Raw genomic sequence first — 19,964 nt, 5'->3', positions numbered from 1 at the left:
AAAACCCTGTGCTCCTTGGAAATCGGTTGGGATTTTACATTGATTTAAACTCAACCACCAGCCATCGTGTTCAGAGTAGAAAAGGAAAATATCAGAAGCTAAGATTGTTAAGCAAAGGAGGCAAACCTGAATTTTATGCCCACCTGTAACCTGGCAGTGATGACTTTTAGGATGAAACCAAAATCGCACGCAGAAGTGTGATTTGACCTGATAGCAAACAGACAAAGGGTGTGGATAAAAGGCTGCTGTTCCCAGACAATGAGCCGGGAGAGCGGAGAGGGAGGGGAGGAAGGGGCGTCAGGTGCCACACCCTGCACCTCCTCTCTTTTCTCCTGGGTTTGACAACCGCCCTGGGAAGAGGGCACTGTTGACTCTTGGTAAAGGAGGAAGCTGGTATCTCTAAGGTTGAAGCAAGTGGACAGAGTTTGTTGCAGCTGATAGACTTCCCTCCAAGGCCCAGGCACGGCCCTCACCCTCATGACCTCATCAGTCTTAATGGAGCTTCTGTCCTGCTCAGTCCTGACAGTAGCCCTGTATGAGCTGGGAGCTGTCAGTCCAACCGTTGAGCTTTGTTTGACCTGGTGTCGTGTTCTGCTGGGCTGTCATAACAAACACCACAGACTGGGTGCCTTAAATAACAGAGGTTTATTCTCATAGTTCTGGGGGCTGGAAGTCCAAAAGCGAGGTGTTGGCAAAGTAGGTTTCATCCTGAGCCCTCTTTTCTTGGCTTATGGGTAGCTGCCATCTAGGTAACTGGCTGTGTGCTTACATGACCTCTTCTTTGTGTTTGCATGGAAGGGAGGGGAGAGAAAGAGAGAGCAGACAGACAGACAGAGACAGAGAGACAGAGAGAGGAGACAGAGGGAAGAAGACAGAGGGAGAGACAGCGAGAGAGAGGGAGTGCATTCTTACAGAGGCACTAATCCCATCCTGAGGGCCCCACCCTCACGACCTCATGTAACCCTAATCGCCTCCCAAAGGCTCCATCTCCAAATACTATCATGCTGAGGGTTAGGGCTTCTAAAAGTGAATTTTGGGAGGATACAGTCATTCAGTCCATAACACCTAGGAAGTGTATCTGACTTCAAGTTTGCGGACAAGCAGAAAAATGCAGGATGTGCAGGCAGAGGGTGGATCGGCGGTTTCCATTTAGGAGTCGCCCCAAACTAGATTCTCATGAGAGAGAATCATGATCTTACCCTTTCTATGCTAAAAATCTCAGCCCAGACTTGTCTCTTATTCTCTGCCTGTAGCAGATTGAATTGTGTCCCCCAAAAGATTCGTCCTCCTCCTAATCCCCAGTGCCTGTGAATGTGGCTTTATTTGGAAAAAGGGTGTTTGCAGATGTAACTAGTTAAGGATATTCCTGGATTTCAGGTGAGCCCTGAATCCCATGACAAGTGTCTCTATAACAGGAGAACACAAAGATGCAGAGGGGGTGGCCATGTGAAGACAGAGGCAGAGATGGGAGAGATGCATCTACAAGCCAGGGACCACCGATGGTTGCTGGTCCCCAACAGGAGCCGGGAGGGGGCGTGGAACAGGTTCCCTCTCAGAACTTCTGGAAGGAACCAACACTGGAGACACCTTGATTTTGGACCTCTGGCCCCCAGAACTGAAAGAATAAATTTCTGCTGTTTTTAGCCACCCATTTTGTGGTTATTTGTTATGACAACCCCAGGACACTAACACACTGGCCTTGGAGTGAAAAATTTAACTTCAAGCATGCGGCTACATTTACCAGAATCTCCCAACAAGCTTCCAACCCAGCCCGGGTCTGGGCAGGGCAGAAGCTTTGCCTGGAGTCCCACCCCTGGCCCCTCCCAGTCCCTGGTCTAGTTCTGTATATGACATACCCCATACGCTATGGGGGCAGAACACCTTTTTTTGTTTTTAAATTTATTTTATTGAAGTATAGTTGATTTCTGCTGTACAGCAAATGACCCAGGTATACATATGTATATTCTTTTTCATTCTTTTCCATTATGGTTTATCACAGGATATTGAATATAGTTCCCTGTGCTATACAGTAGGACCTTGTTGTTTATCCATACTATATATACTAGTTTGCATCCATCCCTCCCTCACCTCCTCTCCCCCTTGGCAACCACAAGTCTGTTCTCTATGTCTGTGAGTCTGTTTCTGTTTTGTAAATAGTTCATTTGTGTCATGTTTTAGATTCCACATGTAAGTGATATCATATGGTATCTGTCTTTCTCTTTCTGGCCTACTTCATTTAGTATGATCATCTGTAGGTCCATCCATGTTGCTGCAAATGACATTATTTCATTCTTTTTATGACTGAGTAATATTCCATTGTATATATGTACCACATCTTTATCCATTCATCTGTCGATGAACATTAGGTTCAGTTTCCACGTCTTGGCTATTGTGAATAGTGCTGCTGTGAACATTGGGGTGCATGTATCTTTTTGAATTATAGTTTTGTTCAGATATATGCCTAGGAGTGGGATTGCTGGATCATATGGCAACTCTTACTAGTTCTTTGAGGAACCTTCATACTGTTTTCCATAGTGGCTGCACCAATTTACATTCTGGGGACAGAACATCCTGGTGTTAGTAAATAACCATCTTAAAGTCACAACACTTTGGAAAGCTATGCTAAGGGGAAAACAGTCTTCAGATGAAAGGTGGATTGCCCAATATGTCGAGTGAACGGCTTGGGGGTAGATCTTTCGCTGTGTGTACTTATCAAGCAGGGATAAGAAGGCATGAACGTCCTTGCCCTCCAGGGGCTCACTGTCCTCAGGGGTGACAGGTGAGAACACAGAAGTCTACCTGTGCAGTGGGTGAGTGATGAGCACCGGGGGCTCCTATAGACCACTCCCGGGGAAGGGGGCCCCAGCACTGCCCCAAGCGCTCCCACTCGAAGACCCGCTGGACGTGTAGGGAGGTGGGGAAGAGGAAGGATTCCAAGCAGAGAGGTCCGTGGAGAAGGGAGGTCAGCAGGGAGAGGTGTGCATCAGGCCGGGAGGTTAGCAGGAGGCCAGGAAGGATACGGGGGAGGAGCTGGTGTGACGTCAGCATGCCAGCTGCCTCGCTGGACACCCACGGGGCCATATTGGACCTCTGGTGGTCAGAGACCCTTCCATGCCGCACATAGTCCAGAGGATTTGAATAGGACCCTGAGAGTCTATCTTCCCACCCAAAGCCTCTGTGGAATCTGGAAAGGTCTGCAGCAAATTCCTTGCAACTCTTTGCTTTTTCTGAAAACTGCCATCTTCTAGAAGAGGTGTTTGCTGAGCCTTCCCCACTGAGGGTGACAGGAAGCACAGGGCTGGCTGTCTCTGGCTGGTTTGCTGAGGCCAGGGCTTGCGCTGGTCCAGGCTGAGCCATGGATAAAGACCTCGTCCTCCATGTAAAGCTCCTTCTGGGCTTCTGTTTCAGGTGCGTTCTTCACAAAGGTGGTGGATTTGGGGACTGCGTCTCTGAAGTTTGAGATCTGGGACACGGCTGGCCAGGAGAAGTACCACAGCGTCTGCCACCTCTACTTCAGGGGTGCCAATGCTGCGCTTTTGGTGTATGACGTCACCAGGAAGGTGAGGCTCACCTGGGTGTGTCCCCGCCCTCCCAGGCACATGGACGCAACCTTCTGGAGGCATTATGTGACTGACCTGTGCTGGTGCTTTATGTTAAAATTGTGAGCACCAGTGGAGAATCCTTCAGTGAAAGTCAGTCACCTCCTCCAGGAAGCCCTCCCTGACAACCCTTCTTCCTGCTGCACAGTTAGGTTTGCGCCCCTCCGTGGTCCTCTTGGAGTACCCAGAACAGAGCACCCCCATCCATCACTCACGATTCCTTGGGTGCCCACTGAGCTGGTGAGGGGGGTGTTATGAAAACAGGGTACAGCCCCTGGCTGCATATCCACTCTACAGAATATCATCGGGCCAAACAGAAGTGAGCAGATACTTAGTGCACCAGCAGGGAAGGGTGGGGTTCTATGGGAGTTGACAGGAGGGGCACCATACTTCCTGCAGGAAGGCTCTAGCTGAGAGGTTGGGAGAAGCAGAATTAGCCCTGTTGGGCAGGGCCGGGCAGGGAGGTGGCGGTGGGCATGTGAGCGGCGGGGGGGAAGGGAGTTCTGGTCAGAGGGCAGCGCTGGTGGAATTAAGGAGGTTGAGTGCCGTGCATGGAGCCCCTGCAGTGCTGAGAGCAGGCCTACTGGGTCAGCATGGCTGCTGGGGAGAGGGGCTGCGTGGGACCCAGGGCAGAGGCCCCGTTCCCGGGTCTGTGGGGCGCTGCAGTTAGGATCAGGGTTTGGGGTGACAGCCACTTCCCCACAAAGTGGTCCTTGAGGGCATCCTGGAGCGGAGGCCTCTAGAGCTCCAGGTCTGACTCGGAACCTCCTGCAGCCCCCAGCCTCCTGTTGGCCGGGTGGGGACAGAGCTGCCTTCGGCCCAGACCACCCGAAGCCAGAGAAAAACCACCCAGCCCTGCTCAAGGGGCACAACAGCCCTTGGGGCCCGACATAAGGCCAGTTGGATCATGTGCCATTTTATGTTAAAATCGTGACAACCAGTAGATTCCTTCAGTGAAAGTTGGTCACCTCCTCCAGGAAGCCCTCCCTGACAGCCCCTCTTCCTGCTGCACGGTTGGGTTTGCGCCCTTCCATGGTCCTCCCGGAGTACCCAGAACAGAGCACCCCCATCCATCACTCACGATTCCTTGGGTGGGTCACTTGGATCCTGTGTTTCATGCAGGGTAGCCACCGACACTTGCCTTGTCTTTCCTGGGACGGCTGAGGAAGACCACCGGGTTTGCCTGACAGTCCTGTTTTCCTTTCTCAGGATTCCTTCTGCAAGGCGCAGCAGTGGCTGAAGGACCTGGAGGAGGAGTTCCACCCGGGAGAAGTCGTGGTGGTGCTGGTGGGCAACAAGACGGACCTCCACCAGGAGCGGCAGGTGACCTTTGAGGTGGGCCTGGAGACTGTCATTATGTCCCCGGTGCGGGAGGGGGGAGGGACCCCAAACACACACGCCCACCTACCCACACACTCATACACACACACACCCCACACGTGCACACACACACATACCACTTTAGTTTCCCCCCTGGGCAAAGGTTTCTGGTCTCCCCTGGGAAGGTCAGACCCAGAGACAGTTTCTCCTGGCTGCGGGGAGAGCTGTCAGCACCACCGCAGCCTCCCGAGGGCTGGCAGGGGCGGGCGCAGGGCAGGGAACGGTTTCCGTGAGGAAACCACGACCCTTCCCACCCTCTCTCCTCCTGTGGGTAATGCGGGTTTCAGATCTTTCCCTTTGTGTTCAATAAACTGTTCAAGAACGGGGCAAATCCAAATTTTTTGCTAGGAAATGAGCAAGGGACAGAGAACCCGAAAGCTGCAGTTCTTCTGTAAAATGACCAACAGCAGAATAAATGCTCTAGGCAGATGCTTGTAAAGTGATGAGAGCCTGGAGCAAGGAGCAAGGGGTTCGTGTGTGTGTCTGTGTGTCTGTGTGTGTGTGTACAGGATGTGTGTGTACAGTGGTGTCTGTGTGTGTGTATGTGGGGGTGGGTTTTAGGAGAGGCTCTGGGAGGAGGGGCAGGTGAGGGGAGAGCAGGAGGGGGAGGGCGCTGGGCTACAGCACAGGGGAGGAAGGGGAGGGAGTCTGGGGGCAGGGGGCGGCCAGAGGAAGCTGTGCTGAGCAGGCGCTGGGGCTCAGAGGCAGAGACCCCAGCACTGGTGTTGGGACTGGGGCCTTTATTCCGGGGCAGCCTTGAGTCCCTGGGGTAGGGACCTGATGGGTGATTTAGGAAAAGCGTGTGGAGCCCAGGTCAGGCCGAGTTGGGAGACGGGGCCTGGGTGGGGAGACCCATTGGAGGCCGGGGGCCCAGCTCAGGGGCGGGAGGGGCCTCCTCTCCGCTCTCCCAGGACCCTTGCCTGCGGGAGGGGGACCCCGTGGCTTAGACTGCACAGAAGCGGCCACCCTGGGTTCTGGGCTGCAGACCCTGGGTCCCCAGACCCCACCCTGGCTTCTTGTTCCCTCTGAGCTCCCACTGAGCTGGGCCTTGGGGGGGTGTGGGGGGGCAGGGGGCAGACCCCGGAGCCGCAGGTGCCGCGGCTGGGGCAGAGGTCAAGCTGACCTGTGGCCAGTGCAGCTTTTACATTGATTTTGGGGCTTTTCATCTTAAAATAATTTCAGAATTACAAAAATTGTTGCAAAAATAGTACAAAAAGTTCCTGTCTGCCCTCCTCCCAGCTTTCCCAAATGTTAACATCTTACATAAGCACAGAACGACGAGCAAATCAGGAAACGAACGTTCAAACTACTTTACAGATCTTGTTCAGATTTTATCATTTTTTCCCACTGATGCCCTTCTCTTGGTGCGGGGAAATCTGCTCTTGGATTTGGCCGACGAGAGCCCTCCCCTCCGCTGGCCCCGTCGCCCCGCCCTGTTATTCTCTGAGCTCTTCCTTCCTTTCTGGCTCACCAAGTTGTTCCAGGTTCACCTTGCCCTTTCTCGGCCCCAGCCCTGGAATCAATCATTTCCCCAAACAGCCCTGGTTCTTAGTGTCGGGGAATGAATTTAAGAGTCAAGATCTGTGCACTGGATGTGCTCATTCCACGGGGGGGTGAAGGGGAACTCCAGGACAAACTGGCAGACGGAGGGCTGGGGACCTGCAATTTAGGGGCCAGAGGCTCACTGGACCCGAGGACAAACCCCTAAAATGACCCCATCTGGAACCCCCAAGCTAGTGGGGCAAAGGGGGATATTTGAGTTTCATTCATGTGACCCAGATATGAGCTACTTGAAGTCACCGAGTCTTCAGCTGTACCAGGTCACCTTGTCCTTTAAAATACAAGTAATAAAGTCCCCATCTCTCTGTGTCTGGGAAAGGGCTGAGAAGCTCGTTGGGGGTGGGGGGAGTAGACACCGCTGGGTGCCATGCTGTGGGCACGGCCGGCCCAGCCCCCAGGGCCCGGCTCAGCATCAGGCACTGAGCACTGCACCTCCTGGGAGGGTCCGGAGGCGAGGGGCCTCCTTCACCACGGCCTTCCCATGAACGCTTCTCCGCTTCTCGGCCACACAAGCAGCCCTGGTGTTTCCCAGACACCCTTGCTCCGTACACCCTTCACTCCACGTAGGCCGGACCCCTGTGGGACGGTGGTGGGGGACCCAGAGAAGGGCCGGGCTCCCACCAGGCTGTTCCCACTCCCCTTCCATGTCTCCTCTGTTCTCACTTGGTTTCAGAGCCCACCGGTGCCAGAGAGCCATGGTAGGGGCGGGAACCTCGCCAAGGAAAGCATCCTTGGACCCTGCTGGGGGTGCTGGGCTCCCCTGCCAGCTATCACCCTCCCTCCCTGCCCTGCCCTGCTCCCTGGTCTGGGCCCCCTTCTCTAGGAGCCCCAGAAACAGAACTTGAGGAATGACGTTCTCTGCTGGTGCAACTGTTTCTCGGTGTTTCTTGGGTCTTCCTGTTAGAAGGCATCTAAGTGTTCTCAGGAAACTTCTGATGATTAATGTGGGCTTTCCGTGGCCATTTCCGTCAGGAAGGGAGGGAGTTTGCAGAGAGCCAGGGGTTGCTGTTCATGGAAACCTCGGCCAAACTGAACCACCAGGTGACTGAAGTCTTCAGTGCTGTCGGTGAGTGACCAGCCTCCGACCCCAGAGCAGGGGGTGGGGGGACCATCACTGGGTCTTCAACAGGTCTTCTTCTCTGGCATCCTGGGGCCCAGCAGAACGTCCCCAGGGCCTGGAAAGCGGGCAGGAGTCAAGGGCCTGTGTTTCCTGGTTCCTGGAAAACATCAGGGGGGGTGGGACCCTGGGGGATGCCACGTGTGCAAGGCGAGTGCCGGGCTGCGGGACTTTCCTCCCAACCAGGCCACGTCCTTCTCCTTCTGTTGTCCACAGCCCGAGAGCTTTTGCAGAGAGAAGAGAAGGAGGAGGGCCAGAGGCAGCAGGGAGATGCACGGCTGGCTCTGAATGAGATGCCCCCGGGGCGGGGCAGATGCTGCGCCCGCTAGAAGGGGCCACTCCAGGAAAGGCCGTGGGGAGGATGCCCCCAGCCCACAACCCACTGGTCCCCAGGGTGAGCCACCACCAGCTCCATGTCGATTGTGGTACTTATCCTGATTCACTGTCAGTGCTGGCTTGCTCCTGAGTCCTAGAGTCTCTGGAAGAGGGCATCCCTTAGAATAACCACCTCCCAAGCTGGTGCGAATCATTCAGGGGAGGGTCCCGTGTCCAAGGCTCCCAGAGGGTGTCAGCTCCACCTCCCAGACACCAGATACCAACTGAATCCCGGATGTCCTGGGGGTGGGCGCGCGTGACCCTGCCCTTAGCTGCCTGGCCACCAGACACTGGAGAATGAAATGGTCAGAGGGGAAATAAAGATCGGAAAAATACAATCACCCAGCACGCACTTGGTGTTGGGCAGGGGGCTGCCCGGGGGCTTGGGGCCACCCTGTTCCTGGGAGGTGGGAGAGGAGACAGCAGGCCCAGCTGGAGGGGGCAGTGCCAGGGAGAGATGGCGTGACCGTCATGGGGCTGGGTCCATCGTCACTGGATCTCTGTGAGGTTCCCCCGAAGGACGGTGCCTGACAGAGGGCAGCTGGGGACGGGGGTGGGGGAGTCAGGCCCCCTACCCTCTGCTCCTCGCTGTGACTACGAAGTGGTACGTGCGCGAGGACTCAGACGTCGAGCCCAGGTGCAACTCGTACCGCGTATGAGTTTTTCTCCGAAAAGTAAACCGATCTCTATCATGTGGTCTTTTTTATTTTTCCAAATGTTTTTTAATTGTGGTAAAAGTCACATGATATAAAACATACTATTTTAACCACACTTAACTGTACAGTTCGGTGGCACTAAGTACTTTCACGTTGTTGTGCAGTTCTCACTATCATCCATCTCCTGAAGTTTTCACTTTCTTAAGCGGAAACTCTGTCCCCATTAAACACTGACTCCCCATTCCCCTCCCCACCTCCCCACCCCCGACCCTGGAATCTATCAATGTACTTTCTGACTCTATGAATTTGGCTATTCTAGGTACCTCGTGTAAGCGGAATCAAACAGTATTTGTCTGCACCTACTGTATACTGGAATGCATTTTTAGGGTTAACTTTATATCACGTAGTCCTCGGTGAGTTTGTAAGCTGGGGGTCTGTTCCCGCACATCCTCCAGGAGGGCTCACGGTGAGTGAATACTGAGGGGCCCCAGGCGGCGGGCTGTGGCTGAGGCGGGCCCAGGACATCTTTCTGGTGCTGACACATCATGAGCTCACCTCGCTCCTGCCTTTAGAGAGGCCCGATGGCCCTTGTGTATGAAATTTTAAATAAGACGACATTGTCATCCCCCTGAAAAAGGTGGCTTCACTATATCAGCTGTAAGGATAAACAGAAGGACGAATGTGAAGCATCCTTCCCCGTTGACGCTGAGCTCCTGGACGTCCCAAAAGCACTCACACGGTTGGTTTCTTTCCTAGACAATCTCCAGGTGAAACCTGACAACTTGGTGCTGTGTGCCCTGCAGTTTCTGACTGCAGTGAAGTTTTGTATGCGACTCTTCCCTCGTAGGTGACGTATGTGCGGTGTGAGCCCCTCTGTGTAAGGCTGTGTCCTCATGCTCTCTGTTCCCCCACTCTGGGGTAGCAGGGCTGGGATCCCTTTTGCAAAGGGCGGGACCCACTTTGGAGGTGGCGGGAGGCTGAGGCGGCCCCTGGCCACTAGATGGCGCGCCAGCATCGCTGAAGGCAAACCCCACCGCCCCTGGTCTTTGCGTCCTGAGGGCTGCTTTGCTGACAGTAAGGCTTTCAGAGGAGTATCTGACCCATCCATGATGAAATAGGAAGTGGGGAAATAATGATATTTGTAGGATGCCCACATTTCTGATTGTTTTTCTCCCGTCTTGCCAGGCTAGTAACACTGTGCTAGAATTTATTATTAAAGGATATTCTTTGACTCATTGCCACCTGGCATCCTTTCACGCTTCCCCCGCTTCCCCCAAGATGGGATGGGGTGCGTTGTGATCCTGGAGCTGGGTTCCCCATCGCCGGATGTGATAGCCCCTTTTCCTCCCCTTCTCCCCCACGAGGCAGGTGGGGCTCAGCCCTGCGATGGAATCACCTGGGAGCCTTTGCAGGCGGCATCCCTGTGCCCACCAGAAGCTCTGGTTAAATCCGTCTGCAGTGCGGCTTGAGCCCTGGGAGTTTTGAGCCCTCCTGGTGACCTAATATTCAGATAAGGGGGAGCTCTGCCATGAGGGCAGGGGTTCTGTCTGTCCTTCCGCTCGTGGGGCTCCCGGTGCCCGGTACGATGTCTGGTATATGCCAGGCACTCAACAAGTATGTGTTCAAGAGAGGATAGGAGCCAATATTTCCAGTGATGTAAACAAAAGGTGGGTTCTTCTACAAACAACTTCCACCCCAGCCACCACAGACGTTTATGGAAGCCTCTCTCTGTGTCAGGGCTTCTCCCACCTGATCTCAGCCCGTCCTGGACCGTGAGGTGGTGGTAGGGGGCGTGGGCGTCGAGCCTGGAGGGCGATGAGCCCGAGGGGTTGCAGGTGCTCAGGGGAGGCTGGTGGGTGAGTTCACCGTCCTGCCCGCATCCAGGGAAGCTGCTCCAGCCCTTCTCATGAGCCGGGGTGTGTGCGTGTGTGTTTGCGCGTGTGTGTGCGTGTGTGCGCGTGTGCGTGCGTGTGCGTGCTCGTGATGGAGGCAGGAAGCACAGAGAGGACGAGAGGCAGCATTGGGCGCAGCCCTGCTGTCCTGCCTGTAGCCGTGACCCTTCCCATCCCCCTCTGCTTCTAACGCCTCCTCCAACTTCCCTGGAAGAGCCCCCTGTGCCCAGAGGGCTGACTCAGGAATCCATTCTTTTTCTTTTTCTTTTTTTTTTGGTACCTTTTTTGAAAAATTAATTAATTATTTTTGTTTTTATTTTTGCCTGCGTTGGGTCTTCGTTGCTGCGCGCGGGCTTTCTCGAGTTGCGGCGAGCGGGGGCTACTCTTTGTTGCGGTGCGCGGGCTTATTGCGGTGGCTTCTCTTGTTGCGGAGCACAGGTTCTAGGTGCGTGGGCTTCAGTAGTTGTGGCACGTGGGCTCAGTAGTTGTGGCTCGCGGGCTCTAGAGCGCAGGCTCAGTAGTTGTGGCGCACGGGCTTAGTTGCTCCGCGGCATGTGGGATCTTCCCGGACCAGGGCTCGAACCCGTGTCCCCTGCATCGGCAGGCGGATTCTTAACCGCTGTGCCACCAGGGAAGCCCCATTCTTTTTCTTTTTTCTTTCTTTCTTTTTTTTTTTTAAATCTATTTATTTAATTTACTTATTTTTGGCTGCACTGGGTCTTCCCCGCTGCGCAAGGGCTTTCTCCAGCTGCGGCGAGCGGGGGCTACTCTTCGCTGCGGTTCACGGGCTCTTCATTGCAGTGGCTTCTCTTGTTGCGGAGCACCGGCCCTGCGCGCGTGGGCTTCAGTAGTTGTGGCACATGGTCTCAGTAGTTGTGGCGCACGGGCCTAGCCGCTCCGTGGCATGCGGGATCCCCCCAGACCAGGGCTCGAACCCGTGTCCGCTGCACTGGCAGGCGGACTCCCAACCACTGCACCACCAGGGAAACCCCCCATTCTTTTTCTTTTAAAATGTATTCCCTTTTTGAAGGTCTCACTGGCCAAAGTTAGGACAATTTGAGCATGACGAATGATTTGTAAGTTGCTGAACAAAAAGAAAAAAGAAAAGGGAGGAAAGGAGAAAAAAGGAGAAATATCTCCTTTAGAAGAATCCTGCTCATACATGTGGAAGGAATTAGAGAATCACCATTGTACAACCCATGATGTAACAGTTGATCCCAGCGAAGGTATTCCGTGAGGTGTACATCATTGGCTGTAGCTCTTTGGGAAACAGGCTAGTGCCGTGGGTCCCCAGGGCCTCTGCGGATCGCATAGTGAGCAGACGGGGAACCCGAGAGATTTTTACAGTTGAGAGATCCTCTCCGTAAAGGGCCAGACTAGGCACCTGTCAGAGCGGGGCCCAGAGCCCACCATCAGGTACGATGCCGTGGGACAGACACAAAGCATTCACGCCCTCAGTGGTAACCGAGTCCAGCTCTGCCCCTAGACCCGCTGCTCAGGTTACAGGAAATACAGTGGGGGGGGGCGCGGGGGGGACAGAAGAACAGGGTAACAGCACTTGGGGGAGGAGTCGACAGGTCACACGTGTGGCTCCGTTCTACAAGGTAACAGATCCGGGCCCCTGTGAAAGTCAATGTCGTGACAAAATGAGATGATCCGGGAGTGACGAGAAATAACTAAGGGTGACCTTGAAATTAGACTGGAGCCTGGCTTCCAAAAAAAAAAGAAAAGACAACTAAGATTTTCTTGCCTTATTTGGGGATTTTTGAGTATGGACTAAAAACTCGATGATGTTAGGGAATTATTATAAAATGTTTTAGGCATGGTGATAGTTTTGTGGTTATGTAGGAGATTGTCCTTAGTTTGAGGAGAAAGATGCTGAGATATCTAGGGGAAATACGATGTCTACCGCTTACTTCTAAGAGGTAGAGAGAGAGAAGGGGAGGCAGTGGGGAGAGAAAGTAAATACAGTGATAATTGCAGAATTTAAGTGCGAGGTATTTGATGTCATCATAATATTTTTGTGATTTCCTGTAAGTTTGAAAACTTTCATAATACGAATTTGTAGAAAACATAACATCTTCCATCTCTCTACTTCTCTGGGCTCAGAAGATGTATTCGTTTCCTGGGGCTGCCCTGACAGGGTATCACACGCTGGGTGGCTGGAATCCGGAGCCCTTCATCACACTGATGTTTCCATGTCTACGTCATGTGGGGCTGTGAACTCTTTTGTTTAAAGTGTACGACTGAGTGGCGTTTAGCACATTCACCACCTCGGCCCAGTTCCCAGACACTTTCATTCCCCACAAGGAAACCCCGTAACCCATGGAGCAGACCCCAGCTCCTGGCAACCACCAAACTACTTCCGTCTCTATGGATTTGCCTCTTCTGGACCTTTCATATAAATGGAATCATCCACTGTGGGACCTTTTGTGTCTGGCTTCTTTCACTTTGCGTCATGCTTTCAAGGTTCATCCATGTGGTAGCATTTGAAAGAACTCCTTCCTTTTCATGGCCGAATAATAATCCAGTGTGTGGATGGACCACGTTCTGTTACCCATTCGTCTATCAATGGGTATTGGGTTGTTTCTACCTTTATGGCTGTTGTGAATTGTGCTGCTATGAACATTCCTGTACAAGTATTTATTTGAACACCGGTTCTCAGCTCTCTGGGGTATGTACCCACGAGTGGGAGGGGCCGTGTGCTAACTCCAGGTTTAACTTTTGAAGAACCGCCAAACTGCTTTCCTGGGCTCTCCACGCTGCCAGGCCTGGCCCAGCACCTGCCTGCCCTGGAAGCAGACCTGGCCGCTCTCCCGTTCCCCCCGTGCGCATCCACCCTGGGGAGGTGCCGACGCTGCAGGAGCTCTCCCCTGGGAGGCGACTGGCCTCTGCCCTCCCTCTGGCCTCCCTGTGGCTGGGAAGGGGGGCAGCCCTGGTGCAGCTCCGTTTGGGTGGTCTGGGCCAGCTCAGCCTCCTCCAGCTGGCCAGTGAGTGTGACCCGCCTTCCTTGATTTGGAGCAGGGATGGCTGGTGTCTGGGGTCCTGCGGGCTTGCTCTGCGTCCTGAACCCTCCTGTGTGTGGATGGACAGAAGGAGTCCTGCGATCCGGGCAGGCTCCTGGGACCCTGCAGGCAGAGGCCTGACGGGCCCTGAGCTCTGGGTTCAGAAGCAACTGGTTAAACCTGCCCTGCCCCCTACCCCAGCGCTGGACTAGGGGGTGCGCCTTGGAGAAGGGGGTTTACGCTCACAGAGCACCCACACTTGCTGTTGCACCAACCTGAGCTCAGGAGTGAGGGGGGGTTTACTAGCCCCAGGTTCAGGCGTGGGAACCGGGGCTCTGAGAAGTTAGCGGCTGGGCTCAGTCGCCCAGTTAGTGGCTGTGTGTTCCCCGATGCCAAAGCGAGTTCCCTCTGAGACAGGACACAGGGACGTCCCCGTGCGATTTGAAAGGGACGCAAGGTGGGGTTGAAATACTTGAACCTAGAGTACTGGATACAAGCCACCCATGCTTCTTTTTCTCCCCCGAGTACCAACAGGGAGGCGAGAAGGCCTGGGGCAGAGAGAGGGCAGGGCAGGCCGGGGGCGGGGCTGCCCTCCTCTGGGGCCTCCTGCGTGGTGGCCTCGTGCAGTGCACAGCCTGAGCAGCCATTCAGAGCGGCTTGGGGGAGGGTGGTAGGAGCTGCAGCGACCAAGGACATCCCAGCCTCCCTACTCCATGCTGGGCACCCTTGGGCAAGTCCTAGAGCCTCTGGGCTCTAAGGGTCCTCTAGGCTAACGTCCCACGAGGGAAAGCACCTCCCACTTTGTCCCCACACAGACACTTGTAAACAAGGCCAGCTGCTTTTATTGGGACTGAAGGGGGAGTAGCCTGTGGAGGAGGGGGCGGGGGGCTGGGGGCAGGCTCCTGGGGTTATTCCTGGAGGAGCTGAGCTGTCAGCCACCCTGGGAGGGCTCAGCGCCTCCTGCCAGGGGGAAGCAGGCGGGCGGGCGCTGGAGGCCAGGCTTTGGTCCATCCCCCAGGGCTGCTCTCCTCCGGCCAAAGCGGCCCACGGGCCGGATTCCACGGCCCGTGTACCAGGCAGGATTGATGTCGGGGGCTGGAAAGAGAGAGAACAGTGTGAATGCGTGTGCCCTGGTGTGTGCAACCGTGGTGGCAGGGCCCAGTGCATGCGCTCAGCTCGCTGCTGCCCAGTCGCCAGGCCATGCTGGCACCCGCCTGGCCAGGCCGTTTCGGGGGGGTGCGGTGGCTTCGGGAAATGGGAACTCAAACTCACACCAGGACGAGCTCCCCCTTCCCCTCCTGTCCCCACAAGCCCGTTCTCATGGGCAAAGTGGCCTCAGCCCCAGGCCGCCCTGGTGGTGAGGAGTGAACCCCTCCCCCGAACGTCGGGCAGGGGCCCTTGGGAGCAGGTGTCAGGGACACTGTGGGGAGAGGTCTGCTGAGCAGGAGGCCGAGCCCCCAGCCCCGGGGCACTTAGCAAGGACGGTGCCCCAGCTCAGCAGGCGGCCAGGCCCCAACCGTGACCCCGGGGCGGAGGGGTGGGAGGGCAGGCCAGGGGGCCGGGCACTCACTGCGGAGCTCCATGGAGCGCTGGGGGGCCAGGCCCAGCAGCAGCAGGCACAGAAGCCAGGCCCCTGATGCCCTCATCCCTCTGGCTCCTCGAGAGGCCGCTCGAGCTGGGATCCCACACGGGAGGGCGCAGCCTGGGGCAGGGCTAAAGGTGAGAGCGCGTGAGGGCGCGTGCGCACAAAGCTGGGACCCTCAGATAACGCGAGCGCCGTGCATGTCAGAGTGGACGTGCCCGTGTGTGTGAGCGTGTGTGTCTGTGAGTGCACGCGTGCATGGGTGTGCACCTGTGCACGACAGGCTGTGCGTGTGTTTTCACGCCCCTGTGTGCGTGAGGGGGTGTGCGTGGAGTTACATGCGTGTGCAGGCAGCTGTGCTCTGCTGTGCGTTTCTCTGCTCTGCTGGGATGGCGGTGAGCATAGAGGTAGCAGGCGACCTGGCTCTCTGCACAGTCCCTTGCTCCCCTGGGGACCCCACCCTCTCCTCCGTACAGTGAGCACTAAATGAGGTGACCACGTGTGTGGTGGCCTCTGCCGTGCTCAGTCATGTTTGCAAGGACCCTCTGTCATCAGAAGGAGGCCGGGAGGAACATGAGCTGTGGATGTAGAGAGCGGGGCTCTCCTGGAGCTGCCCCCATCTGTCTGCCTGTCTGTGTCAGGGAACCAGGAGTGCGGGAGGGCTCCGCACCACTGTGGGTGTGCACACCTGGCCTCGGCAGGGAGGGCAGAGGTGAGCGGGTTGGTGGGGAGCTGCCCGGGGAGCCAGGGTTGCTGCAGAGGTGGACGGGGTGCGGCCCAACCTCAGACATGCCCAGGGAGGGGAGCCGGGGGGATGCTGAGCCCGGACCACGCTCAGGGGCCGGGACCCTGGTGCAGGGTTCTTTCCCTCCCTCGGCCCGGTTCCATCCTGCCCCGTGCTGGCTGGAGAACGTCAGCCGCCAGCCGGGCACTGCAGAAGTGTCATCATCTTCCATCCTTCCCAAGAGCACTCACCCCCCCACGACCCCAGATCCCAGCTACTGAGTCTCCAAGATCAACCTGCAGCAGGTGGGACCTGTCCTCATGCAGCAGGACACCCCCAGTACCGGTGTTGGGGGAGAGGGTGCTGTGGGCAACAGAGACACCCAGAAAACTCACTTCTCACCCTGCTGGGGCTGAGGCCCTGAACAGCATCCTTCCCGCAGACCTGGCAACTCCTTCCGCAGGTGCCCCCAGCTCATAGGGCTGGCTCCTCCCACCCCACCCCCCCTTGGCACGTCAGGAACCCGCAGAAGACGCCAGAGAGGCTGCCTGTTTCAGGGAGGACCCCTCTGCCGACCTTGGCTTTCCAGCCCCCGGAAAGTGCTCTCCATCCAAGAGATTTAAGATGCCCACCCCTTTCCTTTCCAGGGACGTGTTGGGGTGTCTCACACTCAGTGGCAGGGGGACTCCAACTTAGAGGAAATGAAGGTGCCATCATCAAAGCAGAGTAATAAAGGGCGCTCCCTGGCGGTCCAACGGTTGGACTCGGCGCTTTCACTGCTGGGGCCCGGGGTTCAATCCCTGGTCGGGGAACTAAGATCCCCGCAGCCAAAAAAAAAAAAAAAGGCAGAGTAATAAAGAGATGCACCCAGAGACACTGGGGTGTTTGCTCCTCCCCCTGGGCTGGGACCCTCGCTGGGTGGAGGGCGTCTTAGGAGAACCCTGACAGCACCTGATACCAGAGGAAGGATCTGCCTCCTGAGAGTTGGAGGTTGGCTGTTGCCTGGCCGGCGGGATTCCTGGTCTGCATTCCCAGCAGAGTTGCCTGGACGGCTTCACCTTCTGTCCCCACCACAGACAGCCTTGTGCACCGGGGCCCCGTCGGGCCGGCGTGGCCCTCAGAAGCACAAGCGGTGCGGTGGCTGCCCCTCCTGTCCCCGCCACTGCTGGTCCTGGCTGCCAGGACTGACCCCTGCCCGGATGCGGAGGGAAGGTTGACAGAGGAGGGTGGAGTGTCAGGGACCCCCACCCTCTCCAGCCCCCTGGGAGCTACTCACCGAGGTGCCCACGAGGCTGGTAAGTGCTGTGACCGGGAACAGCGACCCAGGTAGCAGCCAGCCTCACCCCTTTTATAGCCCCGGGAGGAAGCAGTCGACCCGACACCCACCCGTCCCTCCCCGCCCGCCTCCCTCACTGGGCGGCATCAGGAGAGAGTTGTTTTCTTTTTTCTTTTCTTTCTTCTATTTTTTTTTTTTTTAACTCTCATCAGCTATGTGATGTGTCCCTTCCTGGGTTATATAATTTCATTTGGGCTGAGTGGTTTTAAAACACATTAGCCTTCCTCCTTCATGCTTTGGGCAATTGCAGTCAGGTGCCACGAGCCTGGGTGCTCGCAGCCGCGTGATGGCTGACACAGCGGGGACTCTGCGGCTGTCTCTCTCCTCCTTTAAGTCCCAGTTTCCAATGCAAAGGTGAAGGGACAAGTCACCCGAGACCATCACAACTGAATGATATCCTCGTAATCCTTCCCAGGCACCTACGTGGCTTTTCATAGCTGCGTTCATTACATGCAAACCACTTTCGTCCTGTTCCGATCACTGAAAAATTATTTTTTCTAGGCTTTTCCAGAATTGTCATCATTACTGTTTAAAATAAACAAGTTTATTATTATTATAAAACAAATACATGTATTTCCATTGTAAAATAAATAATAAACAAGTTTATTTTTATTATAAAAGCTATTTATATACATTTGGAAAGAATTTAGCACATACATAAAGCTGGAAAAAAACCCATCCATACTATCAGGGAATGCAGCCATTTATCACATGCGATATGTTTCCTTCTCGTGGGCTTTTCACATACTTTCTGGGTGGATTCATCAGACTCGTGCATTTTGAATCTCATTCTTTTCATTTAACAAGCACGTCCTCAAGTAGTTAGAAAAACTGAATACTTACGCTATTCTAAATAACTGAACACTGTTCTCCATTTCACTTGGCCCTCAGAACTGAACTCATTCATATGCTGAATAATCATAGATGATAGCAAAGGTCATTTAAGCGCCGTTGAGCGTCGTCTCAAGGAGCCTGTCCTGGGGAGGACACCTCCCGGGTAGCTCTCCCTGGACGTGCGCAGGGGCCACGCGGCCCTCCCTGAGCCTCCGTCAGACTTCGAGGAAAGTTCCAGAGCAGTACCTTGACCCCAGAGGGTCAGTCACGGGCGCTTCTCCTTCCTGCCATGGCTGCCCATTCCTGGCGATGGAGGTTATATGGGTGGTGGGTTCCCAGAAAGTCTGGAGTCGGGGGGCGCTGGTGAGGGGGAGTGTATAAGGAGCGTGGCGGGTGGCTTCTACCCTGGGCTGCAGGCTGAGGCCACTGGGATGGATTCTGTCAGAATGCCCAGGGGAGCTCAGGGTCCGCGGTGGTCAGAGTGACTCTTGTGAAGAGTGGTGATGGTGGAGAAGCACTGACATGAGGTGTGGTCCTGTCTCGAGGTGGGTCCTCTCCCTGCAGATGTGTGCACAGCACCTGGGCCTCAGGGGCAGCGGACACTGTGAGACTGCAGCAGCTGGAGGCAGCTTCCTGGGCACCGTCGTGGGAGCCTGCATGTGTGTGTGTGTGTGTGCGCGTGTGAGTGTGTCTGTGAGTATGTGTGTGTGCGAGTGTGCACATGTGTGCACGTGTCTGTATGTGCGTGTGCAAGTGCGTCCATGTGCACGCACGAGTGTGTGCGCACACGAGTGTGAGAGTGTGTGCACGCGTGTGTGTGCGTGTGAGTGTGCGTGCGTGTGTGTGTGCATGAGCGTGTATGCATGCGTGGGAGTGTGCACGCGTGTGTGTGCGTGTGAGTGTGCGTGCGTGTGTGTGCATGAGCGTGTATGCATGTGTGGGAGTGTGCACGCGTGTGTGTGCGTGTGCGTGTGCGTGCGTGCGTGTGCACGAGCGTGTATGCATGTGTGGGAGTGTGCACGCGTGTGAGTGCGCGCGCAGGAGTGTGTGCATGTGTGTGCACGTGTGTGGTGTGTGTGTGCATGTGTGCGTGTGTGGTGTGTGGTGTGTGAGTGTGTATGTGTGCATGAGTGTGTGTGTGTGGGGTAGTGAATCCTTCTCTTTCAGCCAAGCAGCTTTGTCTCAGTGCGGGTTGGTGCTGATAAAAGAAATGTTCACATATTGAGGTCTGGGGGAGTCGTTCTGGCTTATACGTGCGTTAACTTGAATTGTACGTTAACTAGAACATCCTGTATGTTAACTAGAACATCCTGTCTGTGGCCCGTCAAACGTACATTGTACGTCTGCTTTAATCATTAAAGAAAAGGGCGCACTGACCAGAAGTAAAGAATGTCCACATTAAAAATAAAGATTAAATGCCTCCCTTCCTGGGATGCCGATGCTGGTGCTGCTTTGATGATAAGCCTCCCTTCCCAGGGCCAAGGCCGTGCTGGCTCGCTGTGTACCTGCTGGTCTGTTTTTTTTAAAACTTTTAAAGAATGTATCCCTGACTTGTTTAATGTTAACGTTTCATGTTCCGACAAGATACACAGCTGTTCTGAAAACGATGCTCCTCCAGAGCGGCTCCTCAGAGTTATCTGGGAGGCTGGCTTCCGGGCTGCAGCCCTCAGCTTGGCTCAGATAAAGCTCTTTCCTATTCCTAGTAGAGACTGCCGATCGACAGTGTGGCATTGCTTCAGCCCCTGCGGCCACTGCTCTCTGCTCCGCCCTGCTGACAGAGGGGAATGATGTCCCCCGTGGTCTCTGGTGGCAGCCATAAGAGGACCCAGAACTACTGAGGGGGCACTTTGAGAACTGGAGGTGCTGGGACGGCAGCAGGGGGAGCAAATGCCGGTGAGATCCTC

The 19,964-nt window shown here is 55.4% G+C and overlaps 1 protein-coding gene across 1 annotated transcript; it reads right to left on the bottom strand.

Annotated features, from left to right (window-relative positions):
• Window positions 1–14,515: 14,515 nt before the first annotated feature.
• PRLH (prolactin releasing hormone) lies at window positions 14,516–15,230 on the bottom strand. Its single transcript, XM_061206198.1, has 2 exons — window positions 15,155–15,230; window positions 14,516–14,679 (listed from the first exon to the last, which is right to left on the bottom strand). Exons 1-2 carry the CDS (start codon window positions 15,228–15,230, stop codon window positions 14,516–14,518), a joined length of 240 nt encoding a protein of 79 aa, XP_061062181.1.
• Window positions 15,231–19,964: the final 4,734 nt, after the last annotated feature.

This window comes from Eubalaena glacialis, chromosome 1, assembly GCF_028564815.1.
Source record: "Eubalaena glacialis isolate mEubGla1 chromosome 1, mEubGla1.1.hap2.+ XY, whole genome shotgun sequence".
In the NCBI taxonomy this organism is placed as follows: Eukaryota; Metazoa; Chordata; class Mammalia; order Artiodactyla; family Balaenidae; genus Eubalaena; species Eubalaena glacialis.
The sequence above is the reverse complement of the archived record's forward strand: the minus strand, read 5'-3'. Positions and strand labels throughout refer to the sequence as shown.